This window comes from Gymnoscopelus braueri (genome assembly GCF_963280865.1).
Source record: "Gymnoscopelus braueri genome assembly, chromosome: 3".
NCBI lineage: Eukaryota > Metazoa > Chordata > Actinopteri > Myctophiformes > Myctophidae > Gymnoscopelus > Gymnoscopelus braueri.
In genome coordinates, this window is record NC_137612.1 from 29,174,264 (window position 1) to 29,197,095 (window position 22,832).

The window sequence follows — 22,832 nt, forward strand, 5'->3', positions numbered from 1 at the left end:
AAACACCAGGTGATAATCAATAGCCATTTACCAGTGAGATGTGTAAAACAGTGTGTGGTGGTGATTGAGTTGACCTCCTGTCTTAGCAGGGGTCAAGTGAAATGTGTCCATGAAAACCTGTGGCGCCATACTGCTGACAAAGACAAAGGTTTAGACGGACCACCCGCGTCTAATGATGTTTTCTGTGGACGGCCGTGCGGGTCAGTCAAGAGCTGTTTTCCTGTAAATAACAGTGCAGGATGTGAATCCAAATCTCATGCTGATTTTCAAGTTATTGAAGAAATGGCCACGGTTTGATTGGCTGAAATAGCCGTGTGATTACACCCGCTCTCCAATCTTCTTAGATAGTCTAACAGCTGACGCAGTGCAGGCCTGTCACAGTGGTCTGAATCTACCGCATTCCCACCACCCCCTAGACCCACCTACAGCACTTGCCATATTGATGGCTTCAAAAATAGTATGCCGCAAATGTCAATCCTGGTGTGGGGGCATGGCTGCTGGGCCTTGTTTGATGGCGGTGAAAATGTCAGATGCTCCAAGGCTGATGTCTGCACTGATTTCACCAGGTAGGGGGGCTGTGTCAGAGAAGGGAGAGTAGCACACACATTAGCCCCTCGTTGTGCTACGGTCGAGTCGGGCATCGGTGGGGGATTATCTAACCTGTGTGTGTGTGTGTGTGTGTGTGTGTGTGTGTGTGTGTGTGTGTGTGTGTGTGTGTGTGTGTGTGTGTGTGTGTGTGTGTGTGTGTGTGTGTGTGTGTGTGTGTGTGTGTGTGTGTGTGTGCGCGTGCGCGTGCGTGTGCTTGGGGATAGCAGCCCCCTTCTGTGTTCAAGGTTAGCAATAAGGGTGTTATGTACAGTATGACCCCTCTGTGCTTTGCTCCTCATAATTTTACGCAAACGGTGGCTGGCCAATGCATGTATAGTAGATTTATCATGGTTCATGATAAGGCGAGGGAGATCACGGCCGTGTATGATGATGCAAGAATACAGTCACACACAGGGATGGATAGACCTTCCTGGTGCCAAACCGTACGAACCCTAGCATCCCTATTCTGGCCATGACATAATAGGCATACATCAGGAGAGAATAGGCAAACATTTGCATCGCAACACAATGCATATTATTCGGCGGGAGATTTGTTGTAGAGGGGAAAAGTATAGAGGGTTTTATGGGAGGGTGAGTAAACCAATAACTGTGACATCCTGTGATGGAATCCAGTTTATGGACCATCTAATCTGGCTACTCGTCTCTCATTCCTCTCTCTCTACATGTCTTATAAATACAATCACTATACACACACACACACACACACACACACACACACACACAGCACACACACACACACACACACACACACACACACACACACACACACACACACTATCATTCTAGACTGTATATGAGGGGACGATAGTTTCTGAACATTTATGAAAACAAAAAAATACTTATAACACACACACAAATCACTTGTGTCTTTGTTTCCGAAGTCAAAGGGTGATGGCTTTAAAAAAAACAGAATGTGATCAACGCAATGTAAAGTGAAATGCTAATTGGGTCATCTATGTGCACAATTAACTAATTGGAGCATTCTAGTTCTTAATTGTGGAATTGTTGGGGTCCATTTGGAATGCTAATGCAAGGGAGACAGCTTGTGTGTGTGTGTGTGTGTGTGTGTGTGTGTGTGTGTGTGTGTGTGTGTGTGTGTGTGTGTGTGTGTGTGTGTGTGTGTGTGTGTGTGTGTGTGTGTGTGTGTGTGTGTGTGTGTGTGTGTGTGTGTGTGTGTGTGTGTGTGTGTGTGTGTGTGTGTGTGTGTGTGCGCGCGTGTGCGCGAGAGAGAGGGAGTCTTCTGGGAGAAAGTCCAAATCCACCCTGGGCGCTCTCTCTTTTCCATCTCTCTCTCTGTCAGTCTCTTTGTCTCTCTTTCTCTGTCTGTTTGTCTGTCTGTCTCTGCCTCTGTCTCTCTTTCTCCTCTCTCTCTCTGTCTCTCTCTCGCTCTTTCTAACCATGTTATGTTATGTCTGTGAAAGGTGGGGTGGAAAAAAACTAATCTGCGAGAGAGAGAGAGAGAGAGAGAGAGAGAGAGGAGAGAGAGAGAGAGAGAGAGAGAGAGAGAGAGAGAGAGGAGAGAGAGGAGAGAGAGAGAGAGAGAGAGAGAGAGAGAGCGAGAGAGAGACGAGAGAGAGAGAAGAGAGAGAGAGAGAGATGAGAGAGAGAGAGAGAGAGAAGCATAGCAGTGTGATTATCTGCGGGCCCCAGCCTTTCCTTCTTTTTTTTTAACCTCCTCCTCTGTTATGGCTTCTCTGGTGCTCTGTCATGGTCATGCAGCCCACCAAGAGGCGGGCGTGTAATCACTTAGGACTCATTTAACCCCATTACAATAAGTCATGCACACATCTAAAAAAGAGCGGTTGGGATCCTCTCACGGTCAATTAGGTGTAATTAAATTGAACAAGTGGTCACGCTAACATGCCAGTTCTACCGGAACCCCCTCCCACATCACCATACAGCCAGAAGATATTTTTTGTTTGTTTACTTCTGGAATCCCCAGCAATGCGGCACGCTTCGTAGATTTTTTTGAATTAACGTTTCCCAGTCCAAAGCCACGCGAAGCCTGATTTATACATAGCTGTGCGTGTGTGTTGCTTCGGAATTAGCATGTCTTCCACCTCACAATGCGTGACTACACGTTTTGGGCTTATACAACTGCTATTTTAATGTTGTGGCATTATACGCAACCATGTATATAAATCATGCTTAATAATCAGACTAACCTTGACTGTTCTTTGAACCCAGGTAATGTTGAAGACTGAATATGGATGTACTGAATGATTATCAGGTAAAGGAAAGAAAAAAGATACAACTAGAAAAAGTGCTCCTCGGAGCACAGGTCTCCGCCAGGTCAGGTACGTTATTGTGGCTCCTGGTGGCGCTATAATAGGCCAATGTGAAAAGGGTGGCATTTCTTCCTAGGCCTTTCACAGCAATCGGACACTGCTTGCATGATTTGAGGCATTTTGTTCCAAAATGTGTTTTACATAATTATGCTGCTGGTGGCGCTATAACAGGCCAATGTGAAAAGAGTGGCATTTCTTTCCTCGGCCTAGTGGGAATTTGCTTGTGAAATTTCACGGAAATCGCAAGCTGCGTTCATGATTTGAGGCATTTTGTTCAAAACGGACCAATCCTGCAAACTTTGGAAGCCAACCTTAGCCAATGAGGACGGAATCTGGACAAATCGGCTTCCTGGTGGCGCTATAACAGGCCCATGTGAAAAATTGGGCAGAGGTTCTGAATTGGCATCGATCGAGGGAGTGTGTGTGCACAGTTTCACAGCCACCGGGCCAACGGTGCCGGAGATTAGCTGCTAACGGACAGGACTCACGGACAGGGTGCAAAACATACTCTCTTGCCATGCCTTTCGGCCTGGCGGAGACAAAAAACTAAATGTGACTGTGAGCTCTGGAGAAAGATGGAGAGATTGTTGGCTCAGACAGATTTGTGTTGTGTTGTGGCGCCAATAATGGGTTTTCTGAGCAGAGTGTCAACCTTCTGACATTTGATGAAGGGGTTTGTCAGATTGCTCTCACATAGGGACTCATCCCCACAAAAAGTTGTCCATTGGCCAAAGGGGAGCAGGTGGCTATTAATGGCATTTTTTTACGCTGCTAGCAGCAGGGCTCCAAGGATGGCAATGTCAGTTAGTTGGTCGGTTATTTGGTCCATTGCTTTGTCAGTCCGTCCAACACTTTGGTCCCAAACAAGATATCTCAAACATTAATAGCTGGATTGCTGTGGTATTTTGTGCACCTTCATGCTCACCTGATGATGAACCATTGTTAACTTCAAGTTCTCCATAAAGAGCTGGCTGAATAGCAGCTGTGTCTAACCAAACCATCAATTAGTTGAGTTTTGTAACAGCCTAGGTACCCGTGTTATTTGCTATTTTTCTTATCTAGTATTTTAAAATTGTATGAATGTACTATTTTCGGTGAAAATAGTTGAACATAATATGTGAAAATAACAGATCTACAAGCTCACATCATGTGAGCTTATAGATCTGCTATTTTTGGTGTAGAGGGAAAGAAATGAGGGGGTCAAGGATAGACCAACAAAGTATATACGTTATGGTTTAAGTGGTTAAAGCTTGTGCTTTTGTTAGTTAATCCATCAGTGGATATACAGTAAGCCCCCCTAAAATGTTGGTGGTAAAACTATTTACTTCTATTTTTTCAGTGTAAAAGTTTGAATTTCTCGCTTGTTTGTCAGACTTTAATACAGTTTATTTGTCTGGAAAGCTCAGGAGGATGGTGGGGGGTGTAGTGGGTTAGTGAGTCTTCACGATGTATCGGTGAACCATAATAATTCTGTCACGAAAAACGAAGCTGTCCTGCTGGCTCAAGCAGTTGGGATGTTCATAGGTATGAATACTGCTCAAAATCTGTGTTGCATGTAATCTCACTCTCTTTCTTATGTCCCACTAGGATTCTGTCTAGTAAAGCTAGTATTCCTGTTTAAGTGTTTTGCTTTTTTATTCCGTAGAGAGTCTCATTCTCTTTCTCCGAATTGGAACATTTTGTGCTCAATGGAGCACTTCTGTAGGACCCTGTGGTTGCTTGGCAACAGTTGTTGTCTTTGGTGAAGAAAGCCTGACCTTGATATGAAGGCCAAATAAGCAGCTGTTTACTGCATGCACACACACACACACGCACACACACACACACACACACACACACACACACACACACACACACACACACACACACACACACACACACACACACACACACACACACACACACACACGCACACAAAAACAATCGCAATCGCACAGACTTGACATTACACACGTTCTCATACATACAAACAGGAAAAGTGGAGAGACAACTACTGTTTCCTGGAACAAAATGACAAAGGCTCATCTCTTGTTTAATTCGAAGGTCGTCCACCCACAACAACACTGGCTGTGTCACAATAAAGATGCAGATTAGTCCTGCTGGCTCAATGCGCATCATATAATTGTGACAACCTTGGTATGGATAGCCTACTGCTCAAGAATGGTGTTCGTATGCAATCTCACTCTTTTTCTTGTCTAAGCTTGTGCTGTTGTTAGGTGTGTGTGTGTGTGTGTGTGTGTGTGTGTGTGTGTGTGTGTGTGTGTGTGTGTGTGTGTGTGTGTGTGTGTGTGTGTGTGTGTGTGTGTGTGTGTGTGTGTGTGTGTGTGTGTGTGTGTGTGTGTGTGTGTGTGTGTGTGTGTGTGTGTGTGTGTGTGTGCGTGCGTGCGTGCGTGCGTGCGTGCGTGCGTGCGTGCGTGCGTGCGTGCGTGCGTGCGTGCGTTACTTTTGTGCTACTATTGAGGAGATCAAATGAGTTGACTAAAACAACCAACTTATGCCATTTTGTTTGAAGTACATAACACTTTTCTCCCCAGTCAGAATTTATCTTATCTTTATTATTCATGTTAAATTATTGATCCGTTGTTTGTTAGGTTTTATTATTAAACTAGAGAGCGGCACTCCTTGGCCCACTGGCAGCATGCAGAAGAAATGTGATGCTGATCGGCCCAGCATTTGCGACAGCCAGCCAGATAGACAGAGAGATAGACGGACAGAGGTGAAAACATGATCTTGTTTATTTGTTTGATGTGTTTGGCAAAAGGACAATGCACAATACATTTTATTGCACCATAAATAGCTAGGAGCTCATTTATATCTGCTGTTCCTGGATGAACATCATAACACAAACAGTTCAAAACACACAAGATAATTATTGACTTACCCTAATTAGCAGCCTATAATAAGCCATAAAAAAATTTGTGATTTTCACTCTCTGGCACTGGGTGATCATGCCTGTCTCGGAAAACAGCTAAGTGATCATGTGCCTGAAAAGGTTGCCCACCCCTGGCGTATATACTCTACAGCAGGGGTTCCCAACCTTTCTGTTGTGTGTTGTGAAACCCAATCGTACCAAAAGTCCAAAACACAAAAGTGGACTGCCTATTTAATATGTAATAATACTAGAGGTTCGGGCCGCTACGCGACCCTCCCGTCTAGTAGCCTGGCCCGCACATCGAAGACAGAGACAGTAGAGCGTGTAGACGTTCATTGCAACAGCGGTGCTTGTTTCTCGCACATGATTTGGCAACACCAGAGCCCATGATGGTCCGCTTGTTTTTATGTATGTGGCAACACCCGGAGGTGAAAACGAAACCGAAACTTAACTTTTATTGACAGAGAGAGCATGGTCAAGTGACCATAAGTTTGTATTGAGAGAGAGAGCATGAGGACCCGTATGAGAGTAGACGGTAGATGACCGACCGACCGTCGTGTACGGTCTGTAGCGCGAGTGTGAAAAAAAACAGTTTGTAGTGACGCCGCTGCTCAACACACTTTGAAAGGCTGGGATAAAGATACCAAGGATTCGTCAGTGATGTCACTGTTATGCAACACTGAAGGAGTACGGACGTAGTACCCCATTATGCTCAAAGCTGGTTATATAGATGTTATAAAGAGGATTTGTCAGTGATGTCACTATCATCCGACTCAACTTTCCTCCGTTGTTTGGAAAATCCTGGTGACGCAAGGTTATATACTCAACGTTGCCTGCGCATATATACATACAGGCGGCAGGCGGCCCGACAGGCAGCCTTCTCGCGGACCTGTGGTACATGTCTGGTCCGCGGCCCGGTGGTTGGGAACCTCTGGTGTAGACGCTCGGCCAATCCGGATGCACTGCACAGGATTTTATCCCTAGACCTCATGGTGGTGGACAGGTACTTTACCACAGTCCCACCTGAGCACCCCTTGAAAATTATCAACAAATGTTGTTATAATGCCTTATAAGCGATTATAATACATTGTAGACCAGACCTTTAAGTAAAGTGTTCCCAAATGTATTTTAGTGAAAGTAAAGTAAATACAGATACAAAAACATTTTAGTACTCAAGTAAATGTACTTCATTACTGTCCACCACTGATGATGACTGTAAATATTCTGTCTGGTTATTTATTAATGAATGTTTTCATCATGTGTGTCATCTCAGCCCATGGCTGGCTGGAGTACCTGCTCCTGTCTTTCACTTAAGGTCGGGTCTATAATGCGTTATAACCACATTTTAAATGCATTACAATGCACTTATAAGGCTTGATCTCAATTGTTTTCCAGGGCCTTTCATGAGCCAAGTGGACATGTCGACCGTGCGCTTTGGACAGCACATCATCAAGGCCTCCGCCATGTTCCTGCAGACGGAGCTGTCTTTCGCGCTGGTCAACAGGAAGCCCGTGGTGCCTGGCCGTATCCTTTCTATTAGCTGGCTTTGTAGCGGTGACACAGGTACGTACTGATGCTCAGCCTCAGGCCCTCTCACTTTCACAATTGACGGCTGTCTCATTGTAAGCCATCTCACTTTCTGTCTCTCTCCGACTTGACTGAAACATGCTGTGCTCAATGAAGCACTTCTGTAGGCCCCTGTGGTTGCTTGGCAACAGTTGTTATGTTTAGTGAAGTGAGCCTGACCTTGCTATGAAGGCCAAATAAGCAGCTGTTTACTGCATGCACACACACACACACACACACACACACACACACACACACACACTCACACTCACACTCACACTCACACTCACACACAAACGGTGGGTAGACGACTGCAGTTTCCTGGAACGAAAGGACAAATACCCGTCACTTGTTTAAACTGAAAGGTAGAAATTTGTGTTGTTTGTTTTGTTCTCCAACTCAATTCGTAACAGCTGTGTTAGTTTGCCATTAAATGAAGATGCGCCTGAGGAAAGCACGCGTGGCGGGGGTCATGTTTCTCTGTCTGCTTTCTCTCCCATTCATCCCCCCATTGTACCTGTGTAGAAAAAAAGGCCTCCACTTTTTGCGTATTAATCATCACTTTCAACTAGCTAGTGCAAAAATCTTGCATTCATTTGCATGATTTCCATTGCTGATTTGCTTTGAATAATGCACTTATTCTCTTTCTTGAATGATAATCAGTTCTTGGCTCCACGCTGGAGTTACTCAAGTGCTGCTCAGTCCTTGCATAACTCATCTATGTTTAGATTAACTTTGGACTGGGGGAGATTTCTCACCACATTATAGGACATTGCTGTATAATCCTTAAGACTGGGGAGAAGCGGCCTATGTTCTAAGGCCATGCATTAGCATTATTTAAATATAACACCTCTTCAGTACTACTGTAGACATTAGAATAATGCCAGACAGCAAATTCCTGAGAAGACGCTGTGATTATCACCCTAGATGTGAAAGGCCAACCCTTTTGCTTCCTGAGGGAGAGAGACAGATAGACGGACAGACAGAAGAGAGACCATGAAAGAGGGAGGCAGGGTGAAGCGAGAAAGACATTGAGAAAGATGCCATTTGACATGAACATCTGGGAACTAGAGTGATTGTTCACTTGGAACTGAATGTTTGTGAGGCAGTGCAAGGTTATTATAGTTGACTACAACTAACAAAATAACGAAAAGTTGAATTGACAAAACATTTTAGTTAACTGAAAAAAAGAGTCTTTACAAAACAATATCTAACTGAAACTGTATTTTGTCTTTCAAAATGAACTAAAACTAACTATATTCATAGAGAAAACGTCCTTAGTTTTAGTCTTTGTCAGTATCCAAGAGAAAGCTACATCTACAAGCTCACAACGCACCGCAGACGCGTTGTGAGCTTGTAGATGGGCTATTCTAACTTATTTTGAGAGCTTTTTTTATCTCGCCCCTGACTACCCCATATGACAATAAAATACTTTTCACAAAATGAAACTAAACTAACAAACCCGCTTTAAAAACTAAAACAAACTGAAAACAAAATAAAAACAAATGACAATTTCAAAACTATAATAACTTACTGATACTGTAGCTAAAGTATATCCAGACTTCCAGAACCTCAGACACACACAAAAAACTTTCTTTATCAAAAGTCTTTTCTTACAAAGGCTTCCAGCAGGCTTCCAGACTAACTTTGAGGTACTGTATCAGCGTCTTGTCTAGGACAACAAGGACAGGTATGAGAGTGGCAGATGGGTTGAATTACACACTCAGGGAACATTCCGATGGCCAATGTCCAATTTTATCTCTCAATGACTCCCATCATTATTGTCCAATGTCAGTTAAATCAGCACAAGAGGCATTGAAATAATTAGGACATTCAGTTCAGAAGAAATTAATTAAACATATTCCTCCTTTAAAAAGTGTTTTAAAAAGACAACAGCGGTCAGGCCAGACACCAGTCCATCTGTCACGGCATGGGAAGATCCGTTCCCTCTCTGTGGTTAAATTAACTATACAAACGGTTGTATTATTTTTTCTTTTTCTTTAAATTCTATTTTCAGCTAGATCACTTTTCAGAGCAAAGAGAGGGGTCAGGGTACAATTTCTTCCGAGCTCTCAGCACAGTCTCCCATGCCATTCAATTGACTTCCCTTTAAGTTTTATGTATTCATATTTACTGAGGTGGAGGCCAAGAGTGATTCCAGAAACATTAGAAAAGCATTTAACTGAGGACTGGGGATCAATTCCACCACGGTACCTCCGGCTTGACCGGGCCCTCCAGTGAACACAATGTTCATGGGTGGAAAGCCTTCAGGGGAGGGCGATCTCTGTCGCTGTGCTTGCGACTCCTACAGGTTGTCAGGGTATTTGTTTCAGCAGACTCCATGAGACGTGGCTGTCTAAAATGTGGGGGCTATAGCACAGTGACAGGCACCATTTGTATGTAGTATAGTTTTACCACGGTTCTCCGTTTACTACTCACTATGGGATATCAGCGCCCTCAGGCGATGACACAGAGCAACACACACGCTCCCGACGCCAATACTGATTGGCTAAGGGTATGTCACGAGTCCGGAAGACCCGGGAGTATAAAGCTCCCTCGTGACGTAGGCTCTTCTTCTTTTTTCTCCACTCTGCATGCGAATGCGCAGAAATTCACACACAAGAAAGCAAGGAAATTTTCAACTATAACCCAAAGCGGGAATAAGGATTATATCCCCACGGGAAAATCCTTGCAAATAAGTTTTCTCCCGGAACTTATTATTAAGTATTTATTTATTTACCTATCCTCTCAGTTTTCCTTTTTTCTTGGTCTGTTCTGGAAAAGCCGGTTAGCTGAAAAAGCCGGTTAGCTGCTAACACCGGTTAGCAGCTACTAGCTCATTCATTCTTTCAGTGGCTAGGCTAATACTAGCAGCTACTAGGCTACGCTACTGGCTAGGCTTTAGCCTGTTGTTTTCCCAGACCGAGGACCAAGATGGAACCACCGAGGAGTTGCGGGTTCGCGGGATGCGACCCCCTCATCGCCGCAGACGACCCCCACCGCGTCTTCATCCACTGCTTGGGGGTCGATCACGCGTTCTGCGCCAGGACCCACCCGGGTGAGACAGATGCGTGCCCTAACTGCACGAGGTTAACCGTTTCTCAACTTGACGCTCGGCTCGTCAGGGCTAGGACCCTGGTCGGCTGGACTAGACGAGATAACGGTGAGACCTCCACCGCCACCGGACCGGGGACCCCAGTCGGGCAGCACAAGCGGCCCCCCGGCTCATGGGACCCCCACCGGTGCCGATGCCAAGATTAGAGCGTCAAGCGTCCACGACGCTGACGCCACCTCCCGCCGCTGCTGCTGCGATGGGGGCTTGTCCCCACCGCAGCATGATAGCAGCGGCCCTCCCTCCCTCCCTCCCCCCCTGCCAGCGAGGAGTCGATGGCTCTTCACGATGACGACATGGCGGAGGACGGGGAAGATTTCCTGGAGCTCCCGTCGTACCAGGACACCCAGGAGGTGTCCACGACGAGCCCCGGACGGGGAGAACCTCCCGCAGCCACCGAGGAAGAGATCCTCGAACCTGTGGCGGCTGGTTTCAACGAATGGCTAGCCTCACTAAGCAACAGGTTGTTAGCAGCGCTGTTCTAGCTTAGCTTGCTAGGACAACACCAGCTCGTTAGCCTCTTCAGAGCCGGCGCCTGTACCACGAAGAACGAGGCTACAATCGGGTGCTTTGAGACACATAAAGGGTTTTCATAAGAGTATGTTGAACTGTTTATGCTGTTTCCGTGTTTTATTCTGTTCCATTAAAATTTCCCAAAATACACAAGCACACTTCCAGCCCCGGTCAGGAGGTCACGACGCTAGGGGTCCCTGGGGGTCCCCGGGCGTCGATGCCCTCCTCTATAAGCCCATTGTGCCTATCAGGCCTGCCTTCACAGCATGATAGACAATAATGGGATACTTCTCTGCCTGTTTTCAACAACTGTCGGGGTGCATCGATGCATAGGGATCACTAGGTGGTCCCCGTGTTGATAACCACCCCTTATAAGCCCAAAGCGCTTGGAAAGTCCCTTGGTGACTTTCCAAACGCTGCTGGGATGAATACTGTGCATGCTATAAACAAGACAAAGGTAATAAACCCATTGCTATTTCTATACACCAGTGTACATGGGTCACGCCAGAATTTTCCAATTCTACCATCCATCCGGCAGAGGGCGCCAGAGGCCCACTGTGGGAAGGAAGGTTTGCAAGATGGCGGCGCGGGTCGAAGGTCACCCCAATATTTACAACCTGCCAAGCACCGTGTCACGCCTGCCTCTGGAGGGCGACAGAGTGCTTCCTTCGGTGGAGGTGGCTCCGTCGCTTCCTTTAGCCAGGCCAAGAAGCCTAGACAAGATGGCGACGGACTTTGTAAACACCAAGGGAGCAGCGTGGAATGCTTCCGTACTCAGTCACGTGACCCCCACGCTTGCACGGGCCCTGTGGGTTAGGTGCCGACGTCACCTGTTTCCATGGAAACGGATGTCAACGTCTCTTCACTCCTGGTGAGTTAACCGTGACTATTACTAGCTATGGTATGCTAGGTTGGCATAGCCTCCAGTCAGACTGCTGTTGTTTCACTTAGTGGCTGATTAGCCTCACTAACATCGACACAGTTAAAGAGCAGTCTTGTTTTGGTGCAGTGCTTAGACAGTCCCCTAAAACAACACGTGGTGACCATAGCTCTCCTTCGTTCTTGGTTAGCCAAACAACTACAGGTAGCAGCTAAAGGCTAAAGGCGACCTGTAGCTAGGCTAGACTAGACCAGGCTAAGCTTACAGGCTAAGCTAGTTAGCCCTTTGTCTACACTACCACGATGGAGGCTCAGGTTCACTGGGTGCCTTGAGACAAACATAAAGGGTTTTCATAAGAGTATGTTAAACTGTTTATGTTGTTTTACACTGTCTTTGTGCTTTATTTTGTTGCATTAAAAATGTACTAAAATACACAAGCACATTATCCAGCCCCGGCCAGGAGGTCACGACGCTAGGGGTCCCAGGGGGTCCCTGGGCGTCGAGGGCCTCCTCTATGAGCCCATAGAGTCAGGCTGATGTTGTTTCACTTAGCGGCTGACTAGCCTCACTAACATCGACACAGTTAAAGAGCAGTGTTGTTTTGGTGCAGCGCTTAGCCAGTCCCCTAAAACAACGCTGCGGTGGGCATAGCTCTCCTTCGTTCTTGGTTAGCCAAACAGCTACAGGTAGCAGCTAAAGGCTAAAAGCGACCTGTAGCTAGGCTAGACTAGACCAGGCTAAGCTTACAAACTAAGCTAGTTAGCCCTTTGTCTACACTACCACGATGGAGGCTCAGGTTCATTGAGTGCTTTGAGACACACATAAAGGGTTTTCATAAGAGTATGTTAAACTTTTTATGTTGTTTTACACTGTCTCTGTGCTTTATTTTGTTCCTTTGAAAATGTCTTAAAATACACAAGCACGTAATCCAGCCCCGGTCAGGAGGTCACGACGCTAGGGGTCCCAGGGGGTCCCTGGGCGTCGATGGCCTCCTCTATGAGCCCTTTGTGCCTGACAGGCCTGTTCACAGCATGGCAGACACTAACAGTCTCTAATGGACGCCACAGTACGAGTCCGCTGGACCGCGTGGCGACGTCATCGGTCCCCGTGGAAATGTGCACGTTGCCCACGGGACTGATAACAGCAGCGCCTCCTCCCGACTCGCTCGCTCGGTGAGCAGCTTTTGGGAGGGTTGCAATCCGAATCTGTTTTTATCCCAGTACATCAGCGTTGCACTGTGTTTTACTGGTTAAGCTCAGTACGGCAGTGACACACTGTGGTTGTACTGGCCAGGCTCCCCTGAACAACAACAACACATTGTGGTTGAACTGGTGTGTTTTCCACATGCCTTGTGTTACTTCCTAGGTCAGACGAGTGTGTCTATCTCAGGCGGAAGATAAAAGCAGCCATGACTCTAAGAGAGAAGGTTCTCTCTCTCTCTCTCTTGAGCATGAGCGTTACCAGAGTAATATCTACGAATCAGAACCGACTGGGTTTCTGTTCAAAGCTTTTTCTGGTGAGAAAAAGGGGGGGGGGGCGTACGGCCCTTTCTGAATCTGAAGGGCCTCAACAAGTATCCATTTCTTTGTTGACGACCGTAAAAGCTGTTGCAAAACGGTACATCAGGGGCACTGATGGGCGGGCATCAACCTCTAGGTTGCTTGCCTCCACGTTCCAGTCTGGCCTCCACACAGAGAATTCCTGCACTTCGGCTACAAAGGGGAGTGTACGAGTACACGGTTTTTCCCTTTGGTATGTCATTGAGCCTGCGAGTGCTCGTGCAGTGTACCAATGCGGCCATAGCTCCACTGCGGCGACAGGGGATCGGTCTGTCGACTTAACTTCGACGACTGGTTAATTGCTGGCTCAGAGGAGGAGGTGGCACGGCACACGGCCGTGGCCCTCTCCCACCTGACGTCGCTATGTTCACAGTCAACGTCCAGAAGAGCGTTCTGGTTCCATCTCAGCGGACCACCTTCTGGGGGATCTCGCTGGACTCGAACACGCTCAGAACGCGGCTGTCCAAGGGCAGGTTAGACAGCGTCTTAGCTTGTGTGAGGTCTTTTCGCGTAGGGCGTCAAGTCACTTACAAACTAGGCATGCAGGCGGTGAGTCTCATGGCTTCAGTCATTCACTTAATCCGCTTGGGCAGGTTCTACATGAGACCTGTATAGAGGTGGCAGCGGGCTCTTCGGATCCCACTCACCTCAGGCTTTCAGCTAGTGGTGGTGTTTCCAGGGTGTCGTGGAGACACTCGGATCGTGGTCGCAGGTGGCTTTTCTGTCCCAAGGGGTCAGTATAGGCGCTGTGATATCACTGAAGGTCATCACCACGGACGCCAGCCTCACGGGGTTTTTCCTCGCTCTCAAACAGTTCGGTGCTCGGTTTCCGGGTTGTTCTGTCTCGATCAGAACATACAACACCGCGACCATGTGCTATGTCAACAAGCAGGAAGGTTTGGCCTCCCTGGTGTTGGACGGATTGGCGTGCGAGATGGCGCTGTGATGCGACTCACGTCTCGCGTCCATTCAGGCGTTCCAGGTGCCGAGCCTCCTGAACGAACTGCTTTATGCTTTCCCACCAATAGAGCTGATCCTCCCCATGTGGGGGAGGGTCAGGCTCCGAGGGTTGTTGATGTTGCTGGTGGCCCCAGCATGGGACACGTAGAGGTCAGGAGATAACTCCTCTCCTTCACGACGTGCCTTGGGCCCTCCTTGTCGGCAGGGACTTGCTGCGGCAGGGAGGGGGGACGCCCTCAGGACCTAGACCTATGGGTCTGGCCCGTGAGAGGGTGAATTTGAGCTCGTGTGGCCTTCCCCCTGACGTGATGGCTACCATCCAGGGCGCAAGGGCCGTGTCCACGAGGAATGCTTACGAGGTCAGATGGGGGTTGGAACAGTCACCAGTGGTGGTGGCTTTCCAGGCCTCGATGTGTAGCATTCTTACTTTCTGCAGAGAAGGCTAGATCGGGATTTATCCTTCTCAACAGTGAAGGTGTTTTGGGGCGGCCATTTCGCTTGCCACGAAGTTTCGATGGCAAGACGGTGGGCCAGCACCCCTTGGTGCGCCGGTTTTGTGCGGCGCCAGGAGAGCCAGGCCGGGTAACAGGCCACTGTTCCCAGCCTGGGATCTGACGGTTGTGCTGGAGGCACTATGCTGTCCATCGTTCGAGCCTTTTGAGTCTGTGGATCTGAGGATCTTTAGTCTCAAAACGGTCCTCTTGGTGGCCCTGTCTACGGCTAAACGGGTCAGTGACATGCATGCACTCTTGATGAGTCCGGAGTGCATGAAGTGTTTTAACAATGACAGGAGGGTTTTGCTTAAACCTAACCTGACGTTCGTTACCAGGACCGGGGTGGCCCCGGATCCGGGTGAGTTGGTAGCCTTCCATCCGCCTCCCTTCGTTTCGGCGGAGGATAGGCAGTTGCATTGTTCTGTCCAGTGAGAGTTGAAGCTCTATTGTCAGAAGACAGCGGCCAATCGCTCATCGACGTAGCTCCTTGTCTCTTTTGGGCCTTGGGGTTCAGAGGAAGGCGGTCAATAAGGCAACGTTTTCTAGATGGATCCGAGATGCCATTAGGTTGGCTTATGTGAGTAGTGGTGCCCCTGTCGGAGGGTCTGAGGGCTCACTCTACTAGAGGCATGGCTACATCCTGGGCTCTCTACAGGGGAGCTTCGATCCAGGAGATCTGTGCAGCCGCAAAATGGGTCGTCCCAATCGACTTTTGCGGTTTTCTACAGCCTGGACGTGGCGGCGTCATCCTTGGCGCGCGCGGTCCTAGGCGTAGCGGCTGCCTCCAGGCCAGTGGAGGGAAGGGAGTAGGCTTGGGGCTTTCTCCCTATTTCTCGACTTCCTCTGGGGTTTCCGTGGGACCAGCTGGGCTGGCTCCCAGGAGATGGGGCCCTGTTCCTCATATTGAGTTATGAGGCAGGCTTGTGTCTGCCTGTTAGTAAATAGGCGGACTCTGGAGTCTGTCAGGGCCTAGCTTGATTATCTATCCCGCATCCCAGCCCGGTGGGTTGGGGGCGCCCATGGGGCCATAGGTCACGTCCAGGGGGGACGTGACCTAGGAGCTGAGGGACGTGCGGGGTTGTCAGGGTTGTGTGGCTCATTACCTCAAGGGGGGTTTATGAATCCCATAGTGAGTAGTAAACGGAGAACCGTGGTAAAACTAGAGGTTACGAATGTAACCCCGGTTTTAGTAGGTTCGGAGTTTACTACTCACCAGACACCCCTTTCTGTGCGCATTTGGCATGCAGAGAGGAGAATGTTAAGAGGAAGAGCCTACGTCACGAGGGAGCTTTATACTCCCGGGTCTTCCGGACTCGTGACATACCCTTAGCCAATCAGTATTGGCGTCGGGAGCGTGTGTGTTGCTCTGTGTCATCGCCTGAGGGCGCTGATATCCCATAGTGAGTAGTAAACTCCGAACCTACTAAAACCGGGGTTACATTCGTAACCTCTAGTTCATTGGTCAGGGGGAATTGGCATAATGACTAAATTGAGGAGAATAAGATTAATACAGAGATTGTTTTGTTCTTAGATCCCTTTTTACTGTAGTGTATACATATCATATTGTAGCTTTTTATAGAAGCTTAAGCTAAGAGGTTTAAAATGATTATAGCCCATCTGACAACGTTTTATTTTGGGGCCCTTTTGCAATACAGATTTTTACTTAAAGACGTATGCACACAGACACAGACACACACACACACACACACACACACACACACACACACACACACACACACACACACACACACACACACACACACACACACACACACACACACACACACACACACACACACACACCTATTTAAGTATTGATTTGTAAGTGAAGCAAGTTGGTAATTATGAATTAAATAGTAACTTAACATTATGCAGTAGAAGATAGACCACATTAGTAGCTTATGATATGCGATGTGTCATCTATGTAGTGTGTTGAACATTTGGCCTATAATGACCCTCATTCAATCATGGAGGACAGGTTCCACTTGAATTACAAAGATAAAGATTCTATTACTTGATGGTGTGGTGGCCTCAGTCTCAGAATTGTAATTTAGGGCATATGAATGTGAGGAATTTAATATGTACAGTAGACTCATGGCTTATCCATGAAATTCCATTTAATTTCTGCAGAGCATGTGAGATTTGCCATATTCTAATGGGGTGGGATCCAGCGAATGTTCTCATGAAACGTTATATAATATTTGACAATACAGCAGGAGGGGGCTTGGATGTGGAGACGTGGAGTATTTGAGCATGAAGCTCTGTGGGAGCAGCAATAGTACAGAAGGCGTTTTACTGTCATTACGAGGTAGTGGCGGCGGCGTCAGAGTATGCATAATCACCCCTTCAAAGTGCATTATTTCTTTTATATAACCACCACCTACAGATGTGGCCTGATTGGAAAGCTTTCGTCAAAGTAGTAGCTGTCTCCCTGATTACAACAGGAGTTGACATTGTTTGCAGTATGTCTTTGATCATTGTTATTCATCAGGGTTAGATGATTACACACTGCTGTGTAATCTAAGGGCAATGTTGGACCGTACCCTTCCATGGACTTAGTCAGGGGTGGTCGTTGGTTGGATAACCGTGCGGATGATTATTTTCAGATAGATACAGTTGGTGTATGGATGGATGGAGGTTTTGAAATATTTTTTTTTGTCAGTATACATTTCTATAGTAATACTGTACATTTTGATACGTCCCAGACGAGAGAAGATGAACATTAAATTAATGATAATGATAATAATAATAGCTCAGATTTATATAGCGCTTTTCTAAGTACCCAAGGTCGCTTACATAGAATTAAGGAACCAGCTTTATTAAGAAAAAACTAAAAGAATAAAAAGAGAAGCACTAGATTATATTGCAATTATATTGCATATTGCATTATATTGCATCTCATTATTAGGCAAGTTGAATTAAGTAGCGCTGGCACTCAGTATGTAAACGTTTATGGAAATGCATTGCCTCATACAGTAAAGTGGAATCAAAACACAGAGTAGGATAATGATGTGTTTTACCACAGCAGCAGGACTTCATTGTTGGTTTGATAGCCTCACCATCGGGTGCCCTTCAGATAGCTAGGCGTTCACTTTACCTCTTGATGTAAGCGCTGCTGTTTTTCACAGCATGCGTCTTTTGTGATTTTGAGATCTTGTTTGGTTTTAAAAATACAACACAGGCCGAAGCCAGACTTCCTCTACAGCTCCATGCAGTGCCACCTGCTTATATCCATTCTGTCAAATTGGCCTTATTCTGCATAATAATGGAAAAATAATTTGATATGCCATTTATTAGGAATCATGAGATGCTGTCGCTAATACCTGCCACGCTTTATCTGGTCTCTAATCTCTTAAATGTATGCCTTGCCTCAATATAAGCTAACCACTGCTCTCTGAATACCCTTAAGGCATTACACCATTGCACAGTAGGATAGGCACACCTTGTGTACGTTGTGTGTTGGAGATAAACAGTAGGTTTGTCAGTGAATAAAATGACAATTGAAGTTGCGATATTTTAACACATTCCCTGCCATGGACGGAGATCTCCGTCATTTCAAATCCAACCGTTCACCGACATTGACGGAGATCTGTCTTTTAAAAAAAGATATATATATTTTTTATTCCACAAGATGGTGCTCTAACACAATTTAGGAATAATCCCTCGACGCTGATAGAAGGAATGTCCATTCCTTGTGACGTCATCCGAAAAAGCATCCCTTCCGTCGACTCCTATATTAGGATTTGTAGAAAAACACTTCTAGCTCGGATATATTTTTTTGTGAAAACAAGCCATTTTCAACGGGCAATAGCAACAAAATTGGCCTATCGCATAAAAAAAACGTTCCAGTGGATAGACGAGACCCTCCGTTATGCACATATATGGTAATGTGCATTCATGGCACCGACTGACTTAAAACTCGGCTCACGCATCGGAAACGACTCGAGGGAGTTCAGTGCCCACCGCCGAGTTGTTCGGATATATGCGGTTGTCCAGAACCGCCGATTCGACTGATATGTTCATATATGGGCATATATGGATATCCAGTTGTCCAGAACCGCCCATCCAACCAATCTGCCCATATATGGGCATGCCAATATACAGGGTATGGGCATATATGAATCAGGGATCTCCATATATGGGCATAAAAGGGACACAGACAGACTGGTACAGCAGGTACCCTGACAAAGCCCCCGACACTATGATTCAGATATACTGTATCGGTGGGATCAGCGGTGTGATGTATAGGTGTGAGGGCCGCGCCTGGTTTATTGCGTGCCACAGTCTGGCACAGAAAAATAGCCAATCTACAAGCTCACAACATGTTGTGCTGTGAGCTTATACATCTTTCTTCATCTTCTTCTTCTTCTTCTATTTCTTCTTCTTCTCCTCTTTTCTTTTTCTCATTATTTTATTTATATATTAATTCATTGATTGATTCATTCATTCATTCTCAAATTATCCCACTCATTATCTGCCGTAATGACATCATGGTAAATGTCAATTGCTCTGTGGATGTTATTTTTCCCCACTCATGTTTTCCATCTTATACGCAGCATTCTCAAGTAGATCAAACAAATGTGACAGGAATTTAAATGATGTACACAGAAGGTCAAGGTCAACAGCTGACTAAACCTCACAGAGTTCTGCTGTGTGTTGTGTCTTATTTCATACTATGTATATTGAAGCAATAGAACACAATAGAGGTAGTGGAGTGTGTTATCGCAAATAATATCACAGCTGTGATCTGGTTACAGACACCCGGTGAGTGCCGTAGACCATCACAGTTGATTTTATTTGTTATTACTTTTATGCATCTTTACCTACAGTACTAGGAGCATGCACAAAGTTTGATGCTGACCACTTCAGTGGTTTCCGAGATTGGCCATGCACACACAGACAAACTTGTATTCACAGAATGTATCTCTTACGTTTCAAAGTGAATGCTTTTATTTGCCAGTGCCAACGATGAACTAACGAAGGATTTTCCTGCTTCTCCATCTGTGCAGTTATAACAATAACGGTTTGAATTGTGTTACGACCCAGATGGAGTCTAGGGGACACGGAGAAACACAACACAGATGGAACATGTGAAAAAGTGAATTTATTGAAGTGATGTACACTGTTAAGCTCAGTAGGTTAGCACAACAGAGGGAGGACAAGTAGTGCCAAAGCAAGTGAATAATTAAAACTAAAAGGTACTAAACGCTAACAGCTTTGTATTAAAACTAGGGCTGTCAAAAGAACTGAGTTAACTGAGTTAATTAATTTATGGAATTAATTTTATTTAAAAATAATAGGCTAATACATTTTTTTTTTACGCAATCAACGCATGCGCAGAATGACCCGCACCATACATCCTATAATTCCGCCCACTGTTATCTGATGGTTGATAGATCCAAACAATGATCCAAATACATGGAAAGAGAACCTTTCCGTAGCCCCATCTCAATGGGGAAAAGACACAAGTTGGTTATTGCCAGAAAACGCTGCACAATTTACGTATAGTCAAATCACACAGCACAACAGGGTGGGAGCGAGAGAGAGTAATTTATCTTTTCGTTCCCGCAAAATTATATTATATTATATTATATTATATATTATTATATTTTGGGCATAGTTATGAATACTGATTAATCATGATTAATTATCAATCTGTGATTAATCTGATAAAAAACATTTAATCGTTTGACAGCCCAATTAAAACTAAACTTATTGGTCCTGATACCAAAAATAGTCCAAAATAATCCTAAACTGCTTATATACATGTATATACACACACACACACACACACACACACACACACACACACACACACACACACACACACACACACACACACACACACACACACACACACACACACACACAGAGGTGGGTAGGTCAGGTGGTTATACTGTATACATGCATGCATGCATGTATGTTTTTATTCTTTTTTGATTTGTAGAAGTGATTCTACAAATAGGGGAAGAAAAAGTGAAAATAGTAGATCAACAAGCTTACAACGTGTCACATCGCAACACGCCGTGAGCTTGTAGATCAGCTATTTGCACTATTAACTAGGGCTTAATTGGTTAATTCAAATGTATTTTTGTAAGTTTGGGTCCAGCCCAATAGCCCATCCATTCTGACCACTTAGCACTTAGAGAAGTTGGCCCTGATCCAGAAAAAGATTGCGAACCACTGGCTCAAAACCATTACAACATGGTTGTCACTTCAATATTTAGGACTATTCTGGATTGAATTCTATTTAAAATTTGAAAGGGAGATTATGTAAAAGATATCCTTTGTCATTGATAAAAGGCACGCTTTTTATATCCATTCCATTACATGCTGCCGCAGCTCACAAGGATTTCCATAAACATTTCAAATTTCTCCCAACCGCTTATTTTGTGGATTTCATTACGTTTGTAGATTAATTCTGAGGACACCTGAGTGCTCTCTTCTTTTGGAAATGCTGTTCAGTGTGGCCCGTTCAGAGCTGCACAGCAGGCACTCAAGATGGAGAGATGGTTTGTCCTAGCATCTGAACATTATGTTTCCCAAACAATGGGTTGCGATCCATTTTTATGGGTCGCAAGGAAATTGTATATGTAAAGATTTCTAATAAATAAAAACAATTGTTCATAAATAAAATGAAAATAAATATTATTCAAAAATGTATTAAAAACAAAATCCATAGTTTAGAAAAACAAAGAAGTACAAGAAATAGTGAAAATAGCAGATCTACAAGCTCACAACGTAGATCAGCTAGTTCGACTATTTATGAAATAGGGCTTGAGTTATTAATTAATCTATGTTCAATGTACTTTTGTAAGATTTCGTCCCGAGGAGACGACAACATTGTCTTTTGGATCTCTGCTGAAAGAGTTTGGGAACCCCTGATCTAGATAGCATTATCTAGCACACAGCTGTTGGCAATAACTATATTATTCTTATACACTCACACTGTGTAATGTAGACTAGACAATTCATGATTTTCTGTTCTTAAAAGATGCAACATGGCTTGTGTTAGTTTGGGCTTGTTTCTGTTGTCTACTAACACCACCCCAAAACACATCCCCATGTCCCACTCCCAGATCTTCAACTAAATACATTAAAATTAGCTGTTAATGAGTTGAAGTGGGTTCAAACCTTGAATCACAGTGAAACATGATTCAACAGAGGAACTGAATGCATTGCCACTGTACTGATATTGCACATGGGCATTATGTAGCCTAATTGTACCTTATGTTTAGCAAAAATCTCATTATTATTATTATTATTATTATTGGGCTACATACTGTTGTAATTATAATTCCAATGTGTCAAAGCATGCTATCTCTATTGAACATATGCTAAATGTCTAATGGCGTGGATATAATTGATCATAGGCTACTGAGAAGGGACATCGCTGTGCGTAAGTTAACAAAACAACATCCAATCAACCCCAAATTGGAATCACATTTTTAAAAGCCACTGTAGAATGCACCTCCAAAAGACTTAACTTCTGCCCATAGGGTCTGGTTGGCAGTGAGCACACTCATGTTACTTTTCTCTTGCTGTTGGTAGTCATGGCTGCAAGTTTGCGCCTGGTGTTGTGTGGGCGTTCCGACTGCTCCAGACCATACTGAATAACTGCCAGCTTACATAATAACATCTTCAGTCTAGGATTTACTTCTAAGATGTGCAGTCCATCCGCAGGTGTGGATCCTATGTGGATCCGATTTCCGTCAAAGGATATGATCTCCCACCATGCAACAGCTATACTTTTATAAATTATTCTATTTGGTTGATTGATTGATTGAAATTTTTATTAGGCAAAAGAATGTAAAACAACACAGTTACATTTATAATACATTTGTCTAAAAGGTCCGACCAAAAAAGTCCTTGCGAACTTGTTTCAGTTGGGGTCCTTGAATTAATTTCATAGACATATATAGTAGTATAATAATGCAATTCATTCATTTAATGTTTCATACCATTCAGTTCTGCCTTGG

The 22,832-nt window shown here is 45.2% G+C and overlaps 1 protein-coding gene across 1 annotated transcript in view; it reads left to right on the forward strand.

Annotated features, from left to right (window-relative positions):
• Positions 1-22,832, forward strand: part of fhit (fragile histidine triad diadenosine triphosphatase) — a 354,360-nt gene that overhangs the window by 96,425 nt on the left and 235,103 nt on the right. The window contains exon 3 of the mRNA XM_080424249.1: positions 7,165-7,293. Coding sequence (XP_080280375.1) covers positions 7,173-7,293 — 121 coding nt within the window. The 5' untranslated portion in view covers positions 7,165-7,172. The remainder of the gene's footprint in view (positions 1-7,164; positions 7,294-22,832) is intronic.